The sequence below is a fragment of the Neofelis nebulosa genome, chromosome 15 (assembly GCF_028018385.1).
Source record: "Neofelis nebulosa isolate mNeoNeb1 chromosome 15, mNeoNeb1.pri, whole genome shotgun sequence".
Lineage (NCBI taxonomy): Eukaryota > Metazoa > Chordata > Mammalia > Carnivora > Felidae > Neofelis > Neofelis nebulosa.
The window spans coordinates 6700448-6723003 of NC_080796.1; the positions used below are offsets into that span (position 1 = coordinate 6700448).

The 22556-nt window shown below is 47.5% G+C and overlaps 1 protein-coding gene across 6 annotated transcripts in view; it reads left to right on the plus strand.

Moving 5' to 3' along the window:
* The first annotated feature begins 1376 nt into the window (after positions 1-1376).
* Positions 1377-22556, plus strand: part of DISP1 (dispatched RND transporter family member 1) — a 192051-nt gene continuing 170871 nt past the window's right edge. For 2 of the 6 annotated variants that reach the window (XM_058701241.1, XM_058701242.1), the window contains exons 1-2: positions 1377-1907; positions 1962-1992. In XM_058701241.1, the coding sequence (XP_058557224.1) occupies positions 1419-1907; positions 1962-1992 (520 nt within the window). In that variant the 5' untranslated portion in view covers positions 1377-1418. Of the gene's footprint in view, positions 1908-1961; positions 1993-7755; positions 7853-22556 lie in introns of those variants that run through there. The other 4 variants (XM_058701244.1, XM_058701249.1, XM_058701240.1 and 1 more) reach the window with 3 other exon arrangements.

The following is a 22556-nucleotide window of genomic DNA, read 5'->3' on the forward strand; positions in this document are numbered from 1 at the left end:
CGACTTCAGTTTGCTATGCCAGTGAGTATGGAGCACGTGGCTCAGTGCCCACTCAGCAGGGGCTCTGGGAGCAGATGCCCTTGAACAAGGACGTGCTATGCATACACTCCTCAAGCTTACTTCGGTTGCAAGCAGAAGCCTTCCCTGGCTCGTCAAGCAAAAGAATGTTTTGGAAATACACAGGGATTATCACCTGTAATCAAAGGAGGCAGGGCAGGTCCTGGTCCTCAGCAAACGGTGTTAACAGACCTTTTCTTTAGGGTACAGCCATTTATGTGACTGTTCTAAGGGCTACCTTCTGTGTTTTCCTGTGCCATATGTTAAATTCCTGGAGGTGCGGGAAGACCATGAAGGGCCTGGTTTAGGATGTGTCCATTTCTGGACTCATCTGTTTTACAGGGACATGACCAACCTGTCCCACTTTTCCTAGGACCATCCCAGTGTTTTTTTTTTTTTTTTTAATTTTTTTTTCAACGTTTTTAATTTATTTTTGGGACAGAGAGAGACAGAGCATGAACGGGGGAGGGGCAGAGAGAGAGGGAGACACAGAATCGGAAACAGGCTCCAGGCTCCGAGCCATCAGCCCAGAGCCTGACGCGGGGCTCGAACTCACGGACCGCGAGATCGTGACCTGGCTGAAGTCGGACGCTTAACCGACTGCGCCACCCAGGCGCCCCATCATCCCAGTGTTTTAAGTGCCAAAATTCTAGTGTCCTGGGATCCCCCTCAGTCCTGGGCAAACCAGGACACTTGGTCACCTAAGAACATGGTCACTTGTACATGGTATATGGTCCTTTGAGGGGACCTCTCTATTTATTAGGGGCATCTCTACCACAAGCAAAGAATTGTGGTGAGCTATATGGAAACATTTCATGACATTTCGCGGAGTGCCTGTTACATTCTACTTCTTGATGGGGGGGGTGGTGCACGCATGTGTGTACACACACAAACACAGGCGCGCACACACGCTCTTCCCAGTCTCTCAAGGCCACACCTCTCCACTACATGATTTGGTGATGTCACGCACCACCACAAAGCGACTGCTAACCTCCCCAACGTGGGCAAGCGGGAAGCTGTACCCTTCTACTGGGTGCAGGGCTGATGTCGTGCCCTGCAGGCACAGACTGTCTACATGTTGTCCATTCTTCCTTCTCTGCTGTTGACAATCCTATCTGTACCTCTCACAACATAACCCCAGAGCGAGAGAAAAAAATTGTCATACCTTTTCTTCCTAAAGAGGAAAGGGGGGACTTGGCGCGCAAGAAAGTATTCATCAAACACAAGCAGCAAGCAAAACAGCCATAGAGGTAACCGTCCTCATCCCTGTGGCTGGTAACGAAGCCTCATTACCATTCTAAGGGCTCAGTAGTTCCAGCGGGCATTTCGGTTGGTTGGGGCGATCCGCCCAATGCGGTGATATGAGGGGTAAGAGCCCTGCTGGTCCCCCCTTAAAGGCCTTGATCACTGTTTTGGCGTCCCCGATGCAGCCCCCCGGCTCCCCCGTGCGGCCGGGCTCTCTCCGACGCCCCTCTCTCCCGCAGGCCCTCCCGCCTCCTCCGATCTCCAGCGCGCGCTCGTCGCTCCCGACCGTCTCTCCGAGAAGGGGGGGTGGGAGGGACTTGCGCCTCCCGTCCCGCAGCGCCGGTCCCTCTCCCCGCCCGCCCGCCCGCGTCACCTTCCACCCCGCAAAGCGGAGCTCCGCGTCTGGGCCCCGCGGGGCCCCACCGCCGCCACCAGCCCACCGGCCGGCGGCCCCGAGGACCCCGCGCCCCTGCCCGCGGCCTGGGGGCGGGACTTCCGGTCCCGCGCGCGAACGCCTTCCGGCGCCAGGCGGAAGCCGGCTCCGGGTCCGCGTTGGGGCCGGAGCGTTCCGGGCGCCGGTCTCCTCAGTGGACGCGTCTTGGCCACGCCGCCGCCGCCGCCGCCGCCGCCGCCGCCGCCGCCGCCGCCGCCGCCGCCGCCGCCGCCGCCGCCGCGCGACGGGGAGACCGGGTAGGGCCGGGGGGGCCGGGGGGACCGGGGCGCCCCGCGCGGGCGGAGGGAGACCGAGCATGGTCGGGGCCGCGGGAGGGGTGCCGTGAGGGGCGGGGGGCGCGGGTGGGAGGGGTCGGGGCGCCCAGCCGCGTAGCCTCGCCGCGGGTCCGTGCTGGCTTCCGGACGTGTGTGTGGGTTGGAGGGACATCGGACGCTCCGGGGACACTCGAGGTCTCCCTTCAGCCGAGTCCCCTTCGGGCTGCACTTCTTTGTCACAGGAATTTAGCAGCCCTTCCTCCGGTCGGGGGCTCGGACCCCAGGCCCCACGTACAGTCGCCCACGCCCCCGACTGAGCCAGCAGGCGCCCGCGGACCGTACTGCTGTCAGGCTGACCGCAGTTCTCGTTCTGGAACCCTCCGTGGCGCCAGAGTTTAGCTTGTGCTGCTTCCACTGCCCCGAGCGACCTCGTCAGCACGCTTGGAGCTGCGGAGAGGATCGCAGGGAGCTGTGCCTGCGCTTGTACTGGAGCCCCTGTGCGTTAGTGACTCGGTTTACCCAGTGAGGACAGTCTAGGTGCGGTTTTAGCGGATTACACCCAGTCCCTAGGATCCGGGTTAGTGACTCCGTTTACTCAGTGAGGACGCTCCAGGTGCGGGTGCAGCCGATTACACCCAGTCCCTAGGGTTCGGGTTAGTGACTCGGTTTATCCAGTGAGGACAGTCTAGGTGCGGTTTTAGCGGATTACACCCAGTCCCTAGGATACGGGTTAGTGACTCCGTTTACTCAGTGAGGACGCTCCAGGTGCGGGTGCAGCCGATTACACCCAGTCCCTAGGGTTCGGGTTAGTGACTCGGTTTACCCAGTGAGGACCCTCCAGATGTGGGTGGAGTGGATTACACCCAGTCCCTAGGGTTCGGGTTAGTGACTCGGTTTACCCAGTGAGGACAGTCTAGGTGCGGTTTTAGCGGATTACACCCAGTCCCTAGGATACGGGTTAGTGACTCCGTTTACTCAGTGAGGACAGTCTAGGTGCGGTTTTAGCGGATTACACCCAGTCCCTAGGATACGGGTTAGTGACTCCGTTTACTCAGTGAGGACGCTCCAGGTGCGGGTGCAGCCGATTACACCCAGTCCCTAGGGTTTGGGTTAGTGACTCGGTTTACCCAGTGAGGACAGTCTAGGTGCGGGTGCAGCCGATTACACCCAGTCCCTAGGGTCCGGGTTAGTGACTCGGTTTACCCAGTGAGGACCATCCAGATGCGGGTGGAGTGGATTACACCAGACCCTAGGGTTCGGGTTAGTGACTCAGTTTACCCAGTGAAGACCCTCCAGATGCTGGTGGAGTGGACTACACCCAGACCCTAGGATATGGGTTTAGTGACTCAGTTTACCCAGTGAGGACAGTCTAGGTGTGGGTGCAGCCAGTTATACCCAGTCCCTAGGGTTCGGGTTAGTGACTCAGTTTACCCAGCGAGGACCCTCCAGATGCGGGTGGAGTGGATTACACCCAGTCCCTAGGGTCCGGGTTAGTGACTTGGTTTACCCAGTGAGGACCATCCAGATGGTGGTGGAGTGGATTACACCAGACCCTAGGGTTCGGGTTGGTGACTCGGTTTACCCAGTGAGGACAGTCTAGGTGCGGTTTTAGCGGATTACACCCAGTCCCTAGGATCCGGGTTAGTGACTCCGTTTACTCAGTGAGGACGCTCCAGGTGCGGGTGCAGCCGATTACACCCAGTCCCTAGGGTTCGGGTTAGTGACTCGGTTTACCCAGTGAGGACCCTCCAGATGTGGGTGGAGTGGATTACACCCAGTCCCTAGGGTTCGGGTTAGTGACTCGGTTTACCCAGTGAGGACAGTCTAGGTGTGGGTGCAGCCGATTACACCCAGTCCCTAGGATCCGGGTTAGTGACTCGGTTTACCCAGTGAGGACAGTCTAGGTGCGGTTTTAGCGGATTACACCCAGTCCCTAGGATACGGGTTAGTGACTCCGTTTACTCAGTGAGGACGCTCCAGGTGCGGGTGCAGCCGATTACACCCAGTCCCTAGGGTTTGGGTTAGTGACTCGGTTTACCCAGTGAGGACCATCCAGATGCGGGTGGAGTGGATTACACCAGACCCTAGGGTTCGGGTTAGTGACTCGGTTTACCCAGTGAGGACGCTCCAGGTGCGGGTGCAGCCGATTACACCCAGTCCCTAGGGTTCGGGTTAGTGACTCGGTTTATCCAGTGAGGACAGTCTAGGTGTGGGTGCAGCCGATTACACCCAGTCCCTAGGATCCGGGTTAGTGACTCGGTTTACCCAGTGAGGACAGTCTAGGTGCTGGTGGAGTGGATTACACCCAGTCCCTAGGATATGGGTTTAGTGACTCAGTTTACCCAGTGAGGACGCTCCAGGTGCGGGTGCAGCCGATTACACCCAGTCCCTAGGGTTCGGGTTAGTGACTCGGTTTACCCAGTGAGGACCCTCCAGATGCTGGTGGAGTGGATTACACCCAGTCCCTAGGATATGGGTTTAGTGACTCAGTTTACCCAGTGAGGACAGTCTAGGTGTGGGTGCAGCCAGTTATACCCAGTCCCTAGGGTTTGGGTTAGTGACTCGGTTTACCCAGTGAGGACCATCCAGATGCGGGTGGAGTGGATTACACCAGACCCTAGGGTTCGGGTTAGTGACTCAGTTTACCCAGTGAAGACCCTCCAGATGCTGGTGGAGTGGACTACACCCAGACCCTAGGATATGGGTTTAGTGACTCAGTTTACCCAGTGAGGACAGTCTAGGTGTGGGTGCAGCCAGTTATACCCAGTCCCTAGGGTTCGGGTTAGTGACTCAGTTTACCCAGCGAGGACCCTCCAGATGCGGGTGGAGTGGATTACACCCAGTCCCTAGGGTCCGGGTTAGTGACTTGGTTTACCCAGTGAGGACCATCCAGATGGTGGTGGAGTGGATTACACCAGACCCTAGGGTTCGGGTTGGTGACTCGGTTTACCCAGTGAGGACAGTCTAGGTGCGGGTGCAGCCGATTACACCCAGTCCCTAGGGTTGGCTACCACAAGGCCACAGACTGTGTTGAGTGTTCCCGGAACCATGGTGTCTCACTCACAGTAAACACAGGTGGTGTCTCTAGTGGCCAGGGAGGGGCTTGTCGGCTTATTTTGTCATTACTGCAGCTCATGCTGAGTATTCTCCTCATTGTCTACACTGCATGTGATTTTTATTGGCTGCGCTTCCTAAGGACATCGTACAGCCTCTCACTTAGGTATAATTAGAGACTCCAACCTGAAAAGGCGAATTGGGTTTTGCCACAAACTGGGCACCCAGCAGGGCAGTCCTCGCACTGTCACTGTTGGAGGGGACAGCTGCCTAGAGCCTTCCTCCTCTTGGGTGCTAGACTGCGTCGGTGCAGGTTGCCCGGATACCAGGTTCTGTGGTCTGACTTGCACTAAGTGAACTAGAATGTTCTGTGTTTGTTGGTGCCTCAGTGTATTGGCTGACTTGTAAATCCCTCACCCCCTCCCCCCCCCCCCCGCCCCCCGGCTTTATCAGGTGTAATTGACAGACAAGAACTGTGTGTATTCTAGGCGCACCGTGTGGTACACATTTTGATGTACATTGTGACATGATGGTCACAATGAAGCTGATGACACATAGTGACCAGTACCTAGCCGTCTTAAGATCTACCTCGTCCAGATCTCAGATCACAGTGTTAGTAACGCTTATGAACTCTTGATGGACTTGAAAATTTGTACTTGAGTTGGGTGTAATCTCCTTATATTTAGGGACATAGCTGATATTTACAGGTGGAGAGCAGTGTCTAGAAATAAACAGTGCTTCAACATGTAATTAAGTATAGTGGGTAATTTCTCAACTAGAAAATGGTAAAATGGCCTGATCTTTATAGTTATTGTGTTGATTGCTGTGTGGATTTCTCTGTATATCTTCATTTAATCTGTTTCTTTAAGTTAGACAGTGTTCCTTTTCTGATAAGGCTTGTTCCGAATTGTCCATAAAATCTTGGTTTAAGAAATGTATTCCTCCCCCTTCGCTTGGTTTTTGGGAGATAAAACAGTTGGGAAAGTATGCAGGTCTTTAGACTTTAGTTTGCGGTTGAGGAAGTGCTTGTTTTTGAAACACAAGAGCCCGCCCTCTCTGGCAACTGTCTAGTTATATGTCTGAATGATATATTTGAAATTGGATTGCTGTGTGTTCTGGATAATCTCTGGGATTTTTCTTTGTTCTAATCGTTGAGTAAAATTTTAAGTTTTCTGTAGATGAACCCAAGTGTTGTTCTGTAGGATTGTGATACATTTTACACTTTAACCAATAGTGGAAATTTTAACAGGGCTGGGCAAATTACTAGTTATTCTTAACAGATTTATTACTTATTTTTGTTTCTGCGATGGCAAAATGCGTAGCTGTGCGACGGGAGAACTACTAAGACAGTGATGGCCCGGGCTGTTTTTATTTTCACGTATTTACACATTGCTTTCCATAGTCACCTGTTTGTAATATGTGCAGTAATTTGCTATATTGGGATTTTGGGCTCTGTGCTCCCTGACTGTCAACTTTATAATTACATAGTCTGCTCTCTGTTACCCGTATACCCCATTACAAGGGCACCCCCTGCCGTTTGATGGTATTGATGAAAGGACAGTGTTGATCTGCAGACCTACTGTCCAGCTGCAGGGCCTGTGACGCATGCTGGCTGTCACCAAGATTAGCTGAGGCATCATCAGCCTCTTCTTTTAGTAGGACTTTCTGCCCTTTCTGTGCTGCTGAGTGAGACCTTTTCTCTCAGTGACTGAGATGACGTTGGCCTCAGCCAAAAGGGCTGTCGGTATAGCCTAGTTCGTTCTGCTGACCTTGATCCCATAAATCTTGGCAAATTTTTTGCCCTCCTGACATGCAGTTATGGCTGTGAACCATTTGTTTACGTTGTTATTGTTTGAAAAACAGTTTAAATACTAAATCATGATTGGATTATATAACTGGACTACACTTACTTTTGCTTGGAGCGAGGCATCACATTAAATTCTACAGGAACCATTCTATTGAAGTGATACAGTTGCAAATACTACAGAAAATACACTGTCATTAGTCTTTGTTCTTGTTATGAGTTTTGTTTGTTGGTTTGTTTTAGTTTGAGATCCTCATGAAAAGAAACTGTCCAGTAGGAGATGGGGGGGGAGGGGATGTTAGGAGGTGATGGTGGGGGCTTTCTGCAGTGGTTTACACCTGCACGTTGTAACAACTGCACGTTGTTTACAGTTATCAGTGCTTGGTGGTAATAAAAAGAAGAAGGACGTAGTTGGCTTTATCACTGTTTTAAAATACCTTACAGACAGTGCTCTCCTTTATTGCCTGCGGGGCGTAGAGAGAGAAATTCCTCCTGCCGCTCCCACCTGCCTGCGAGAGAACGACCTGGCAAAGGCTCTTGAAGTTGGAAAGTTTACGTGGTCACTGGGAATCGTGGAGAGGCTTGAGGGAAGGATTGAAATGTGAATAAAGAAACAAACATTGAGGTTTATTTTAGCATTGGTATTTTTCGTGGACATTGACGGGAACACTGCGCATACAAGAAGACCAAGCACCGCGTACGAGTGACCTCGTCTTAGTTAAAGCGGAGATGATAGGGCCGACCCGGGAAGTGATGCATTGTCAGGTTCTAGACTTTCCCACAAGAACTAGTGACCACACAGGTAAGAAGTATCGGAGTCAACACCGAACATTTCAGACCTAGGCAGTGACTATTGACTTGGTCTTTCTTTCCTGACAAACAGTTACTGGTTCCAGTTTGCTCGGTGCTCCAGCTGGAAAGTACCTTGGGAGATACTCTGACGGCACTCCTTGGAGCATGGTGAATGTTGACCAGCCACGACAGGTGGGCTTCAACTTCCAGACCTCTGTAGCCTCTGCAGGCTCTTATCATCCTGACAGGGGTTGTAATGCCTGTGTCAGCCTGTGCTTGTGACTTAACACGTTTTCATTTGATCTCAGAATAAGCCGGTCAGCTTGCGTCCATTCAAGTCACCTCTTTTTTTTTTTTTTTTTTTTTTTCTCTTGGCGGATCGGAGTTTTCTTTCACACCTGCCGGCTCAGAGGAGATCCTTCTCCAGAGATCTGAGCCCTGAGCACCACATGGGGGACAGTTTATCGTGCGTTACTTCCGCATTCCTCACTAGTAGTAATTTGGCGCCCAAGGCAAGCAGGGCAGGAGGAAGAACCCGGAAGAGGAGTGTCTAAGCTAGGAACTAGAGTCCTGTTAGTCCCGTCCTCTTATGGTGCAGAACTTTACTTAATTTTCCCAACATTCCCCCCTTGGATGCTGTTTTAAAAACATCTTTTTTAGTAGGCATCACCCCTTAGCTCTAGGGGTTGGTACTCTCGGATGGCTAAGATGCGTGTTGCAGTTTCCAGGTAATGTTGAGGGACCTGGTCAGGGTTTGTATAGTGTCCGCCACAAATGCAGGCCCGTTGTCACTGTGTATGGTTAAGGGCAGACCAAACCGAGGCATCATTTCACGTAGAAGAGCTTTGGCCACCTCACGACTTCGCGCCGTCCTGGTCGGGAAGGCCTTGACCCATCCTCAGTACGCGCAGATTATTACGAGGAGGTACCTGAATCCTTTGCTTGGTTTTATATCTGTCAAGTCCACCTCCAAGTCTTGGAAAGGGGTGGGTTTCTGGTAACCGTCAGACCAGGTTTAGGGAGGATATGGTTTGCATACTTAGAGATTGATGAATTAACCAGGCCCCAAGTACATAATAAAGCACGAAAGTCTTTATCTGTTGATGGGTCTACAGTGAGAATAGTCTTGGCATGCAATGGTTGGGGGGAATCCATCCCATTTTCTAGTTGTTTAAATAATCATATGCCCACGGGGTCTTATTATTATCCCCACAGAAGATTGTCTGTACATGAAGTACTGTGACAATTTTTCTGAAGTTTACCTCAAGTTGTGTAGGTTAGGCAAACAACAACCATTTAAAGGCAGTCGGAGCTAGAATTTAACATCCATAACTGTGCGCTGTTGAAACATAGTTTTTCCCTCTAAAAACCCTCATTTCCAGAGATGGCCAAATCAAGACCAATGCATTTGTAGAACAAGTCACGTCTTAAGAAACCTGGCCTAATTATTTACATAAGCTCAGCAAGAATAGCGATTGATCCTGAGGATCTGTTAAAAGTTTGCTTTCCTGGAACCTTTTATAAGGAAACTCCAGATTGAACTTTTAGTAGCCTCTCCAGGCCAGAAGCCAAGCCAAATACTTGCCATCAGACAGGCCTGCAATACCTGTGGAACTGGGTGAATTCCTCTTCACAAGGTCCCCAAGATATCCTGAGGTTCCTGCACCTGCCAGGAAGTGACCTTCTTTACCGCTGAGAACTGTGTAAGCAAGGTATCCGGCCAACATTTCCAAGGGCCTTTATGAAGTCAACGCTTAATCTGTAGTCCTTAGTTATCAAAAAAAGCAGAACAGCATCCTTTTTAGGAACACTTAACCTGTTCTGTAATAAATGCCTTGTTAACCCCTCGGGTAAGACTGTCTTTGTACTTTTAGGATCCCTGTACTTTCCGTTTAGGATCCCTGCTTGAAAAGGACTTCCTCCCTGGTCTGTTCACTCAGCTTTATGTTGGTTGATGTTTCAAGAGTCTAGGTTTTTCATAACCCTTTTTTAAGGGGGTGAGCAAAGCTTAGAAGAGTCTGACTGATGTAGAATAATAACTGGTAATTTTTGTATAAATATTTACAGAGTGCTTTTCTTATATCGTCATTTGGTCCTGAGGCAGGATTGAATGTCAGGGACAGAAACCCTGAGCTTCAGGAAGGTTAGGTGACCAGCCCGGTGATGTCTTCTGGAATGAGGTGCTGGACCTGGGGTGCGATCCCAGGTCTTTATGTGGACTCACCCGTTCAATTGCGTCTCAACTCTTGGGCCCTTATACATCAGGTATTTTTAAATGTATCTTGGAGCCCCTTTGGCTTTCTCATTTCTTCTCCCTTGTCACCAAACTAACTTGTCTCCGGGGAAATAAGTTGCTGACTCAGCTTAATTGTTCTCTTCTGCAATCAAAGTCCTATCATCGAGGGATTAGCGTGAACCTGTAGCACTCATGTAATGCAGTCTTCTGCCTGATCTGGATACTCTCATAACCCTTTCCTTCCCAGAGTATCTATGGCCCTTGCAGGAATACTTAGAGTAACAAGGTGTTCACTTTCTGGTGTAGCCTTGGTTCATTGTTGGGTTATTCTTTTCCTTGTAACAGGTCCAAATTGCCTGTTGTGGTTTTTATTTATTTATTTTCTTTAATTTATTTTTTTAAATTTTTTTTTACGTTTATTTATTTTTTTGAGACAGAGAGAGACAGAGCATGAACAGGGGAGGAGCAGAGAGAGAGGGAGACACAGAATCCGAAACAGGCTCCAGGCTCTGAGCTGTCAGCACAGAGCCGGACGCGGGGTTCGAGCTCACGGACCGTGAGATCATGACCTGAGCCGAAGTCAGACGCTTAACCGACCAAGCCACCCAGGTGCCCGCCTGTTGTGGTTTTTATGTTTTAGTTATATCATCCAGAGCAACACTGAAAATCTGTTTTCTCTTTGCAGTGTAAAATTTTGTCATATATTTAAGGATAACTGTCTCTTCTCCAGGTTAAATAATGCCAATACCTACATGTGCTACTGTCCCGATCATCTTATTCTGGCTCCACTAGGTTGTCAGTATCTTGAAAATATGGCTTCCCTAATTGTCTACACTATTTTATTTTATTTTTAAAATGTTTACTTAGTTTTGAGAGAGAGAGAGAGACAGAAAGAGAACAAGTGGGGGAGGGACAGAGAGAGAGGGAGGCACGGAATCTGAAGCAGGCTCCATGCTCTGAACTGCCAGCTCAGACCTCGATGCGGGGCTTGAACCCACGAACTGTGAGATCATGACCTGAACCAGAGTCAGACACTTAACTGACTGAGCCATCCAGGGGCCCCTGTCCACACTATTTTATTTTATTTATTTGTTTATTTTTTTAATTTTTTTTTTAACGTTTATTTTATTTTTGAGACAGAGAGAGACAGAGCATGAACAGGGGAGGGGCAGAGAGAGAGGGAGACACAGAATCAGAAGCAGGCTCCAGGCTCTGAGCCGTCAGCACAGAGCCCGACGCGGGGCTCGAACTCACGGACCGTGAGATCGTGACCTGAGCCGAAGTCAGACACTCAACCGACCAAGCCACCCAGGCGCCCCTGTCCACACTATTTTAGATGTCTGATCAAGGCAGCAAATATGGGGGCTTTTCCTTCCTGTAGGGTGGACACCTACTGTCATATTATTGCACATTCAATACTATTGAGGTTTAAAATTACATTCACATTTAAGCAGACGCATCTAGCTCTTATATTAAGCATTTGGTAAACCACAGCTCCCAAAATTATATGGGAAATCTGTTAATCTGCTCTCTCTACCTGTACAGCTGGTTTTTGAACTCATCTACAAGACTTTACGTTTATTCCTGTTGACTTTGATCCTGGCTGGGTTTCAGAAGCTCAGCATTTCAGCTTGTAGTGATCTGTTTTTGTTCCGTTTTCTAACACACTTACCCTTTTCAGCTTTTATGTTTATAATGCTTATCCCTTAAAGCTTGGTTGAGTCAGGGCTGGCTTTCATTATAGCTAAGTAGCTAATGCTCCTTGTGAGGCTTTGCGGCAGATCACCTACGGGTAATTTTATACCAGGTTTTCCGTGGAGAAGTGTGACAAATGATAGTTCTCTGGATCTGGTACCCTTATTCCCTGGAAGACCCTAGAATTACTTATAGGTCAACCCAGAGTTGTGTCGGATTTTCCGCTCCCTACCACTCACTTTCACACGCATGTCTCCAAAGAATAGAGAAAACCAATTGCTGGAATTGTGTTCCTAGGCACCTGGCTCTCTCCTACCCCTCCAGACTGGATGTTACCACTTAAACCTAGAATAGTTGAAACCTTGATTCAAAGAAAGCCTCTGGGACCTGCCATTTCTTATGTTAATGATTTTGCTTGAAGTTCATCTTTCAACTATGTATGAACTCTCACCCAGCTGCCATGAGCTGTAAAAAAGATTTTAAGAAAAGATTTATAGAGGGAAATGATAATAAATGTTCTTGGAAACTACACTTGCCAGTGGCCTCAGTCCATTATTGTAATCGAGATATACAGTTGTAGCTATGGGTTATGTGGAGATCAACATAGATTGTATGTAGAGATTATTTTCATTTTTAGTCAATGTGAAACCTTCAAATCCCAAACTAGTAATCTCTCATAGACAGCGTTTTTAAGCTTTAGTTCAAATCTTAGTTTTTTATCTCCATACTTTTAACATTACGGTGGCTTATAGCTAAGTCTGGATTTGAGGAAAGTCTATCAGTTGTGAGATTAATTCTGTATGTATTAGATGGCATATGGGGAGGGAGACATGAAATAACTGAGTTTTTATTGAGTCAGCAACAGGACGGCAGAGGAGTGGCTCAGGATGCCTGGCTTCTAGAAGTGGCTATGCTGCTCATGCGCTGTGGCCGGGCGAGGGGCCTGTTCCAGTAACGGGGTAGGTACATCCCTCTCAGCCTCCGTTGCTTAATTCCTACTGTGGTAAGTCCTTTTCTGAAGCTAGACATGGCTGTGATCTGTGGCCTCCGGGCCCCTTTCCAGCTCTGATATTCTGGAGCTGTCCGGTCCAGTCGTGACCAGTCACAGGTGGCCACACGGAACCTCACTGCACGTGCCCAGATGCCACATGTGGCCGTGGTTATCACACCAGAGGGTGTGGGTAAGTGTCCTGGTGGACGCTGTTCTAGAGCCTGCCCTGTGTAAAGCCAGGGACAGATCCCAGTAGCACAATTTAATGTGGAAAATGGGCTCTTTAGGAGAGTCTGTGTCTGGTGCACAAGGGCAGTTGCCTCAGTGACGGCTGGGTTCTTTCATTGACACGTAATCACTGCCGGGTGCCTTCACCAGCAGGTGCGAGTAGTTGCACAGACAGACACAGTGTGCTGGAGGGTTTAGACGTCCTACGCACTTGGTTTGCACAGCCCTTTCTTGTATCTGTCGTACCACAGAGGACAGGGGACTCGGGAACTGCCCCTCTGTTGTGAGATCTCTGTTTCTGTGAAATGGCTTCGGAGGGCCAGTGACAGCTGCTTTTGAACAAATGCGTTACATCTGTGTCCAGAGTGTGGACAAGAGTGCTGTCTGTGTTAGGGGAATTTGGCTAAACAGGTATCTTTAGACCAGTGATTTTTAACCTGTCAGATCCAACACTCTATTTTTATAACAGGTATTTTACAGTTCCTCCTTTACCATCCTGAAATGAATTCATAGGCATACTGTAACTACTTACAAATCTGATGGCAAAGAAATGAACACAATTTCTAACTATGATATAAAGGAGGAATAAAAATAAAATCATTAAAAAATGATTTAAAATATTTTTAATACGCGTGTGTTCGATACATTCCAGATGGTCAGCGTTTTGTGTCTGTGTCTAGAATTACTGTGGATGAGACGGTTACAAATGCACACTTGTGCGGGTGGGTTGTACTTAACGTATGTGCTGCCATTGAGGTGATTTTCCAAAATGGTGAATAATTTGGTAAAATGCAGAGAATAGTTAGGTATGGTCTTGCCTTGGCTTCAAAGCAGTTTTATTTTGGGAAAATTTGGTGATTATTAAAAGTGTGAAAAAGATAATTTGTATTTTTTTTTAATGTTTTTATTTATTTTTGAGACAGAGACAGAGCATGAGCAGTGGAGAGAGGGAGACACAGAATCTGAAGCAGGCTCTAGGCTCTGAGCTGTCAGCACAGAGTCTGATGGGGGGCTTGAACCCACGGACTGTGAGATCATGACCTGAGCTGAAGTCGGATGTGTAACTGACTGAGCCACCCAGGCACCCCAAGATAATTTGTATTTTTATGTTACGTGGTGTTACACTCGAGGCTTAGGTAATTTAGACATGCTTTGCATCCACATGTATTTCTGGTGGGTTATTAAAAACGCAGAGGGACGCCCGGGTGGCTGAGTCGGTTGAGCGTCCGACTCTTGATTTTGGCTCAGGTCATGACCCTGGGGTCGTAGGATTGAGTCCTGAGTCAGGCTTTGTGCTGGGATTCTCTCTCTCTTCCTCTGTCCCTGTGCCCCACTTGCGCATGCTCTCTCTTAAAAAAAAAAAAAAAAAAAAAAAAAAAGACAAAGTCCAGCGTCAGTATTAAAGAATATTGTGATTTATTAGTCATACCTGCCATAGATAGAATGAGGACGTCTGGGTAGGACTTGCCGTGTATTCTGCCTCTGTTCAGTGGATCCTGACACCTCCCCCGCAGGGGCTGTGGAAAGATGCTGGAGAGGGTTTTGGTTGTCATAGTGATGGGTGTAGGTGTGTGTAGTTAGCACTTAAGATTTGGGAACCAGGGATGCTTTGGACAGCTGTACACAATGGGAAAATATCCCGTCCAAAAATCTTGCTGTCCTCATTGAGGAACACTGTCCAGCTTGGAGAAGAGTCTAATTATGGTAACCGTTCTGCGCAGGATGGTCACTGGGACTTAAACAGAGACCAGATCTCTCTTTGTTGGGGATATTGTTATGGGTATCTTGACATTGAGTGGGGTATGGTACCATATGGTCTTCAGGGTTTTTTCTGGCTGTGTGATTGCCTGAGTTAAGTCAGGGGTCAGGAGACTGCACCCCTCAGGCTAAGTGTGTCCTGTTGTAGTAAATAAAGTTTTATTAGAACACGGTTCTGCTCATTCATTTATATATTGTCATTGGCTGCTTTGGGGCTACAGTGGCAGAGTCAGGTAGTTGCCGTGGAGATGTTTTGGCCTGCAAAGCCTGAATACTGCTGGCCTCTTTACAGGAAAAGTTTCTAGATGTAGCACGTATCAGGAATGTTTTTTGAATGACACCAGTGTGTGAATTGATGTTACTAAGTATGTGATTCTTAGATCTTTAGTAGTTTTCTGTGTGTAGTGATTCTGAAGTCTTTTCTGTGTCCCTGTAGCACTGAAGACTAGCCACGAGACAGACCGACAGTAAAACTTGGAGCAGAATTCTCGGCTTGAATTTGCAGATGTCACTAAGTAGTCCAAGGTCTGTGCCAATTTCGTGTGGCTCTTCAGCTTTGGGAGTGGGCTGGTCGTTGATTTCCTCGCAATGGTGATATACGAACTGGTAGTTAGGAAATACCTTCAAAGCCAGGACAATGAGAAAAAAGTTGCATCTCACAATCTTGTGAAATCAGCTCTGGAACCTAAAAATTCCATGTAGGGAACGTCACTGTTCTTTCCCCTCCTATGGATTTTAATAAAGAAAAGTTGGCATTGTGCAGAAGGTACTAACAAAATAACCTTCTGAGCACTTAAAATATTAAAATGCTTTAATATTTTAAAGAGGTTACAAGAAACAGACATCTGTTAACCCTAACTTAAAAAAGACAGAAAAGGGGCACCTGGGTGGCTTAGTCGACTGAGTGTCCGAGTATGGCTCAGGGCATGATCTCATGGTTCACGGGTTCGATCCCCGCGTCGGGCTCTGTGCTGACAGCTCGGAGCCTGGAGCCTGCTTCGGATTCTGTGTCTCCCTCTCTCTCTGCCCCTCCCCGCTCCCATTCTGTCTCTCTCTCTCAAAAATAAACATTAAAAAACCAAGCAAGAAAGAAAAATAAATACCTGTTTGAGTCTTTTGGTATATATTAGGGTTCTCCCTAATATATATTTCTCCAGAGAAACAGCCAATATGGTGTATGTGTGTGTGTGTTTTAAAAGAGATTGATTTTAAGGAATTGGCTCGTGAAATTGTGGGGAGTAGTAAATCCAGAATTTGTAGGGCACACTAACAGGCTGGAAGGTCGGGCAGGAGTTGGTGCTAAAGTTTTGAGGCAGAATTCTTTTTTCTCTGAGAAACCTGTTTTTGTTCTCAGAGCCTACAACTGCTTACATGAGTCCCACCCACACAATCCAGGGTAATCTCCTTTATTTGAAGTCAATTTAGATATTAGTCACATCTACAGAATACTTGAACTGCAACCCTAGATTCATGTTTGATTAACTTAGCTGTATCCCAACCAAGTTGACCCATAAGACCAGCTATCAGTACTACAAACACATTTTGGTACATTAAAATATGTGGTGTATAAAGTATTACATAGTGAGTACTCATTAAGGAAGTGTCTATATTTGTAGACCAGTAGTCTCTGAGGGATTACCTGGGTCTTCATTCATGTGTCAAATAAAGACTAAAAAATGGACAATTTAATCAACCTTTGAAATTGGAAAGTTCTCTCTTTTGTGTGTGTGGTTTTTGTATGTTGTGTATTTAAATGTAGGGTGCCTGGAATAATTTAAAAATTTTATAGCAATTTTTTTTGTTTTTTAATAAGTTAATGTTGTTGCTAACTCTTTTGTATAAAAAATTCTTAGAGTTGGGAATTAGTCTTGAGCTTGTTAGTGAAATTCTCTTCATTTGTGGTTGGGAAACTGGTCCCAGGAAGATGGAGTGATTTTGCCCAGGTAACACGGTGAATAAAAGAACCATCTTTAGAAGCCAGATCTGGTTTCCAATCCAGTGCCCTTTCTACTGAGAGTGATTACAGTTTAAGTGATGCTAGTTAAGGGGTTTTCTGAAGAGGGGGTGATTTTGAGTGTGTACTTCAGGGACTGAGTATGAACTGATAGTTACCAGAACGGAGGCGACACTCAGGCCGTTCTCCGGCCCTGGGGGGAGGGTGGATGGAGAGAAGTGGGTGTGTCATAACGGGTGTACAGGCGGACCCCAAATCCACGAAGGGCACTGTGCTACCCGTGAGGCTCGGAGAGGTTTTACAAGTACAAGCTAGCCATTGGTTGGTTCACAGGGGATATTCCAGAGGACCTTGAAGTAGAGAGAACATGTGGCCTGAAAGACCTCACTGAGGGAGCTTTCCTTCGCGAGGACCGTCAGAGAGCAGAGGAACAGGGAGCTGTGGGGACCCTGCTCCTCTCTGTAAGGGGCGCAGAGCAGGGACTTGCAAGTCCCCTGGAAGGGAATTTGAAGGGTTCCACGGGGCATAGAGAAGACGTTGGAGGGTGTAAATGGATTCTTGAGAAGGTTGCCAGGTTTGAGGCATAACCTGAGTTTACTTCCTTACCTGCAAAATGAGCATAATAATTCCCAGGGCACTAAGTCGTTAGAGGGAGTGAAGGAGATGATGTATGTACTGCTTATTAGCACAATGCCCGGCGCGTAGGACTCCAAAGTGATGGCTCTTTTATACTACATCGTGGCAGCTGCCTGAGGGTCTTATCAGGAGGTGTTGCTGGAGTGAGATCCTTTTTTTCATTCCCCTTTCGCTTATTCTAGCTACTCTATGCCACCCTGCAGTTCTGCAGTGTGGGTTCTTTCTTCAGGCAGGTGCACGTCCCTGACTACGCGGAGTACTTTCTTACCGCTGCCGCACTCTTACGCACTTTGTGGGGGGGTTGTATTTCAATTGCAAGTTTAATTTCATCAAATTGAAAAGATGTACTTAAATATGGCACTGTTCCCAATTAATTTTACCTTTTTTTTTTTTTTTTTTTTTGCACTTTGGAATATAACTACAAAGATAACAGTTGGAAAAGGGGAACGAAAGTCCAGGATTTTGAAGTAACTTCTCCCTTTCCTCTTCAAAGGGTCATTTCCTTCAGGTTGTAAGTAAAAAACAAAATGAAATATGTATATCTTTTAATGTTTATTTATTTTTGAGAGAGACAGAGACAGAATGTGAGTGGGTTAGGGGCAGAGAGAGAGAGGGAGACACAGAATCACAAGCAGGCTCCAGGCTCTGAGCTGTCAGCACAGAGCCCGGCGCGGGGCTCGAACTCACGAACCGTGAGATCGTGACCTGAGCTGAAGTCAGACGCTTAACCAGCTGAGCCACCCAGGCGCTCCAAAATGGAAATACTTCAATGGATGCCAACTCCAAAAAGAAGGGACTTAAAAGACATTTTCTGTGGTATTTGCTTCTTAAGATACAGAAGCACTTCAGGATATAGACTCAGCAGTAATTAAATAACAGATTTGTTTCATTGTATGGGATCAAATATGAGATTACTAGATCTGAGGCATAGCGTATCTGCCCCAACTTTATTGTGTAATTATTTCTGAACTGGACCTGGGAACATTTCACTGTATTCAGAACATTGGTAGGATTTGCTTTTGACTCCGAGTAACTTGATGTGTTTAGTTAAAATTTCAAGCAGCCTTTGTGACATTTGAAGATCTGTTGATAAGGGCTCTGTCTGCAACCCGTGGGGCTGGAAGAGAGCTCTCAGCACAGGTTTGTAGGCTGGGTTTAAATTTAAGTTGAGAAATTTGTGTGTGTCTACATTCACAAGCAAAAAGAGTTTGGGGGCGCCTGGGTGGCTCAGTCGATTAAGTGTCTGACTTTGGCTCAGGTCATTATCTCGCAGTTTGTGACTTCAAGCCCAGGTTCGGGCTCTGTGCTGACAGCTCGGAGCCTGGAGCCTGCTTCGGATTCTGTGTCTCCCTCTCTGTCTGCCTCTCCCCTGCTCATTCTCTGTCGCTCTCTCTTTCAAAAATATATAAAACATTAAAAAAAGTTTGGAAAAGTTGAAAGAGATCCTTAGGGGAGGGAAGTACAGTTGAAAAAGTTTCTTTGGGGGCTCCTGGGTGTCTCAGTTGGTTAAGCGTCTGACTCTTGGTTTCCGTTCAGGTCATGATCTCATGGTTCGTGAGTTCGAGCCCTGCATCAGACTCCATGCTGTCAGTGCAGAGCCTGTTTGGGATTCTCTCTCTCCCTCTCCCTCTCTCTCTGTCTCTCTTTCTTTTTTTCTCTCTCTCTTCCCCCTTCCCTCTCCCTCTCTCTCTCCCTCCCTCTCTCCCTCTCTCTCTGGCCGTCCCCTGCTCATACCCTCCCTCTCTCTCCAAATAAATGAATAAACTTGAAAAAAGTTTCTTTTTAGCAACCTCTAACTGCTTTTTTAAAAAACGACGCAATTAAATGAACATTAATTTTTTAATGACGGATGTTCTGTAGTTTGATCATAAGGTTGAACAGTTTTGTATTTTCAGGCCCCAGTGTTTCAGCTTGTGTGGTGTCCGGTGTCAAAGTCCTAGGGTAGTTAGGTGTTGTAGTCTCTAGTGGCACCTGATTTTCAGTGAGATGCGCTGGTAATTCTCGCCCTAAAGAGCCGGAGTGGTCTGTGGACCATCGTGTTTGCTCCAGAGCTGCTGGCGGGCACTGTCCTGCTGTCCCCTCCTCTCCCTGCTCCGTCGTCCCCTCCCTTGTGGCGCATCCCCTCTCACAGGCGCCGCACGTGTCAGCGTCACCCCGTTGCTCTAATTGTGTCCCTTAACCTCTCCCCCAGACCTCCGTTTCCCTCGTAACCGGCAGCTCATCTGTAATTGTTTGATGATGTTAATTCAGAGGAAAGTGTGGAATGACTGACCGGTCTACTTATTATATGCAATTGTATAAACCGTGTGTTTTAAACTGGAATTTGTAGAGCCAAACAAAAACCTATCAATCCAAAGTGTTAGTAAGTGGTTTAATACGTAGAGACGGCTTCTTTACCTTGTTTCTTCAGACTTCCTTTTTTTGGATTCCCAGTTGCTCAGAGAACGCACTTCTTCCCCGGAGGGGTGGAGGAGAGGAGACAGAATCATGGGGGGAGACAGACCTTTTCCAACTTGACGGATCGGTGGAGTTGCTCCTTGACTTTCTTCTGCAGGTGCTTCCTCTGTAATCTCACTACGGCTCGTTTTGCAGGTTCCTGTCTTCACCTTGCCCTGCGGTGGGTTCTCCTGCTTTCCATGTTATCAACTCACACCCTCTCCCATGAAGCTTAGGCTCTCACTTTGCTTTTTAGAACCATGCTGCTGAGTTCTGTTGACACAATTAACTTTTTCCATCAAGGAGTGAAGGTCACCACTAAATGCGTTCCTCTTGTTGAGAATGTCTCTACTAATACTGGCTTCTATTTATTGATCGTATACTGTATGCCAGGCACTGTCCCAGCCGTTTACTGTACATTGTATTCGGGCCTCACGACAACCTTATTTATGGTAGATACTTATATTTCCTTTGTATAGGTGAGGAAACCAAAGTTTGGAGAGATTAAATAATTTGTTTAAGTTTGTAACACTTGAAAACGGTGAAGCGAATTCTAAAGCCTGTCTGCTTTGGATTGTACAGTTTTCCTCTATGTTTTCAAAGCGCCTTAAATTCCGGGTCTACCCTAAAGCACTTTCTATGAGAGCGTGAACAGCATGTTGGTTCTAGACCTCTTTTTAATATTCACGCACTCGTAGTAGTGTTTAGGACCCACGTGTTCCGCTTTAAACCTCCCTGAAATGCAGTCAGTGTATTATGGACAAGGGTGGTGCTGTTATTATCGTAGCTTCTAGCACAAAGTAGTAAGTGCTTACAAAATATTTGCTGCATGGGTGAAAACAGTGACAGACCGAGAGGTGGCATTAGTGTGGGGGGCTATTCACAGAAGAATTCATTTCCTTTGGAATGTGAAGCAGGAACTTTTCTCCCATTACAGCATGCCGCAGGGCAGGGCGGGAATCCAGGCTTTGATTAACATCACCCAAGCTCTCTTTTGTTGTGTAGCTTTACAACCACAAGTTACTGCCAGCTGAAAAGGATGATGGGGAGTGATGATGAATGCATTTCCATTTGCTGCAAAGAAAATTTTAGACAGTTTCACTCATTTTAAACCGAGATAAAAAGGCCGCTTTGAAACGAAGAGTAAATTAATGGTTACCAAGTAAGTGGTTATCAGATTCCTGCTCCAGATGTCACCTCAGGTGGTGCTGCCCGTGGTCATCGGTCATCGCTGCCAGGTCACAATTCCGTCTCAGATAGTTTCTGCCCTGGGGGTGGGGAGTGATGGGAGAATGCCAGGGTTCTTAAGGGTCTTTTCTTTCCATCCCCGAGTTGTAGGTTTTAGATCTAGGTGTTACTTTCCCTGAGACTGCTTAGGGTTTCTTAGGCCATCAAGGTCAAATGCAAACCAGACTTTTGGAATTATCTGCCATGGGTCCTCATGCCCCTGGCACGTATTACACAAACGAACGAAACTGTTTTGAGTAGGCTCGCATCTCCGATTCCCACCCCCAGCTGCTAAGGCTGTGAGGGGGGCATATTGAATTGTGGTTGCAGAGTAATTGGTGGTTCTTGATTATTTTTGACTTTATTAAGTTTTTTTTAAATTTTATATAACGTTTATTTATTTTTGAGACAGAGAGAGACAGAGCATGAATGTGGGAAGGTCAGAGAGAGAGGGAGACACAGAATCTGAAACAGGCTCCAGGCTCTGAGCTGTCAGCACACAGCCCGACGCGGGGCTTGAACTCGCGGACCGCGAGATCCGGACCTGAGCCGAAGTCAGACGCCCAACCGACTGAGCCACCCAGGCGCCCCAGACTTTATTACCGTTTTTTATGGTTGCCTCTCAAGATCACTGCGGCAGTATATTACAGAAAAATTTCATTAGTCCCTTAATACTGTAACCTGATTGTTAGTAATAAGATCTCTGGGCTCAGGTGAGCAGGTCAGTGGTCACTGGTATGCTTTAATAATTATTAATGATTTCATTTGTGGCTGTTTGGTATTGGATGTGGTTGTGTTGGCTGAATGCTGTATGATGGGCATTAGGATTACCTGCTCCTATCAGGGAGCGAGTAACTGAAATGTAATTTCTTTAATTAACAACTGCGCAGCGTGCTTTTCGATGCTTCTAGTAGTGCCGTAGTGTAAAATAAGAGAAACGGGATTCCGTGGCTAGCTATTAAATGAGCTAGAATCATTAAGTGTTTACTATATGCCGATTCTCGTGCTCAGGACTTTGTGTCTGTTCTTTCGAATTTAACCCTTCTGCAGGCCTGTTAAGGGCTATCATGCCAGCCTCACAGTTAGGGACACTGAGGTCTGTGGAAGGGACGTAGACTGCCCGTGTGGCACAGTAACTGCACCTGGGATTTGGACCTGGGCACCCCGACCTCAGGGCCGTAGCCCTTGGCTGCTGTGCTGCGCATCAAGCCCGGAGGCCTTGCTGTGTGTGGAATACCGCTCTCTTGAGGGTTTCACTCCTCAGGTCCACCACGTACGTCATTTCCTATTGGAGCGTGTGTATACATGCAGGGTTTTCCATTTCTGTTCTAATGAAACTTTCATCTTTAGTTTCAGTGGTTGCCAGTTGGTTTCTTGCAAAACATTTTCGGCTTTTAGCATTTAAAAAGATTTTTTTGTAATCTTTATTTATTTTTGAGAGAGTGAGAGAGAGACAGTGAGAACAGGGGAGGAACAGAGAGAGGGGGAGACACAGAATCGGAAGCAGGCTCCAGGCTGAGCTGTTGGCACAGAGCCCGACGCGGGGCTCGAACCCACGAACCGTGAGATCATGACCCGAGCCGAAGTTGGACGCTTAACCGACGGAGCCACCCAGGTGCCCCCAGCTTTTACCATTTTTATTCAGATGAGAGGATTGGGTCACCTTGCTGACTGCCACGTGTGCTTCAAAGTCGGGGGTAGTCAGACCTTTATACTGGTAGAAACAAAAACCTTA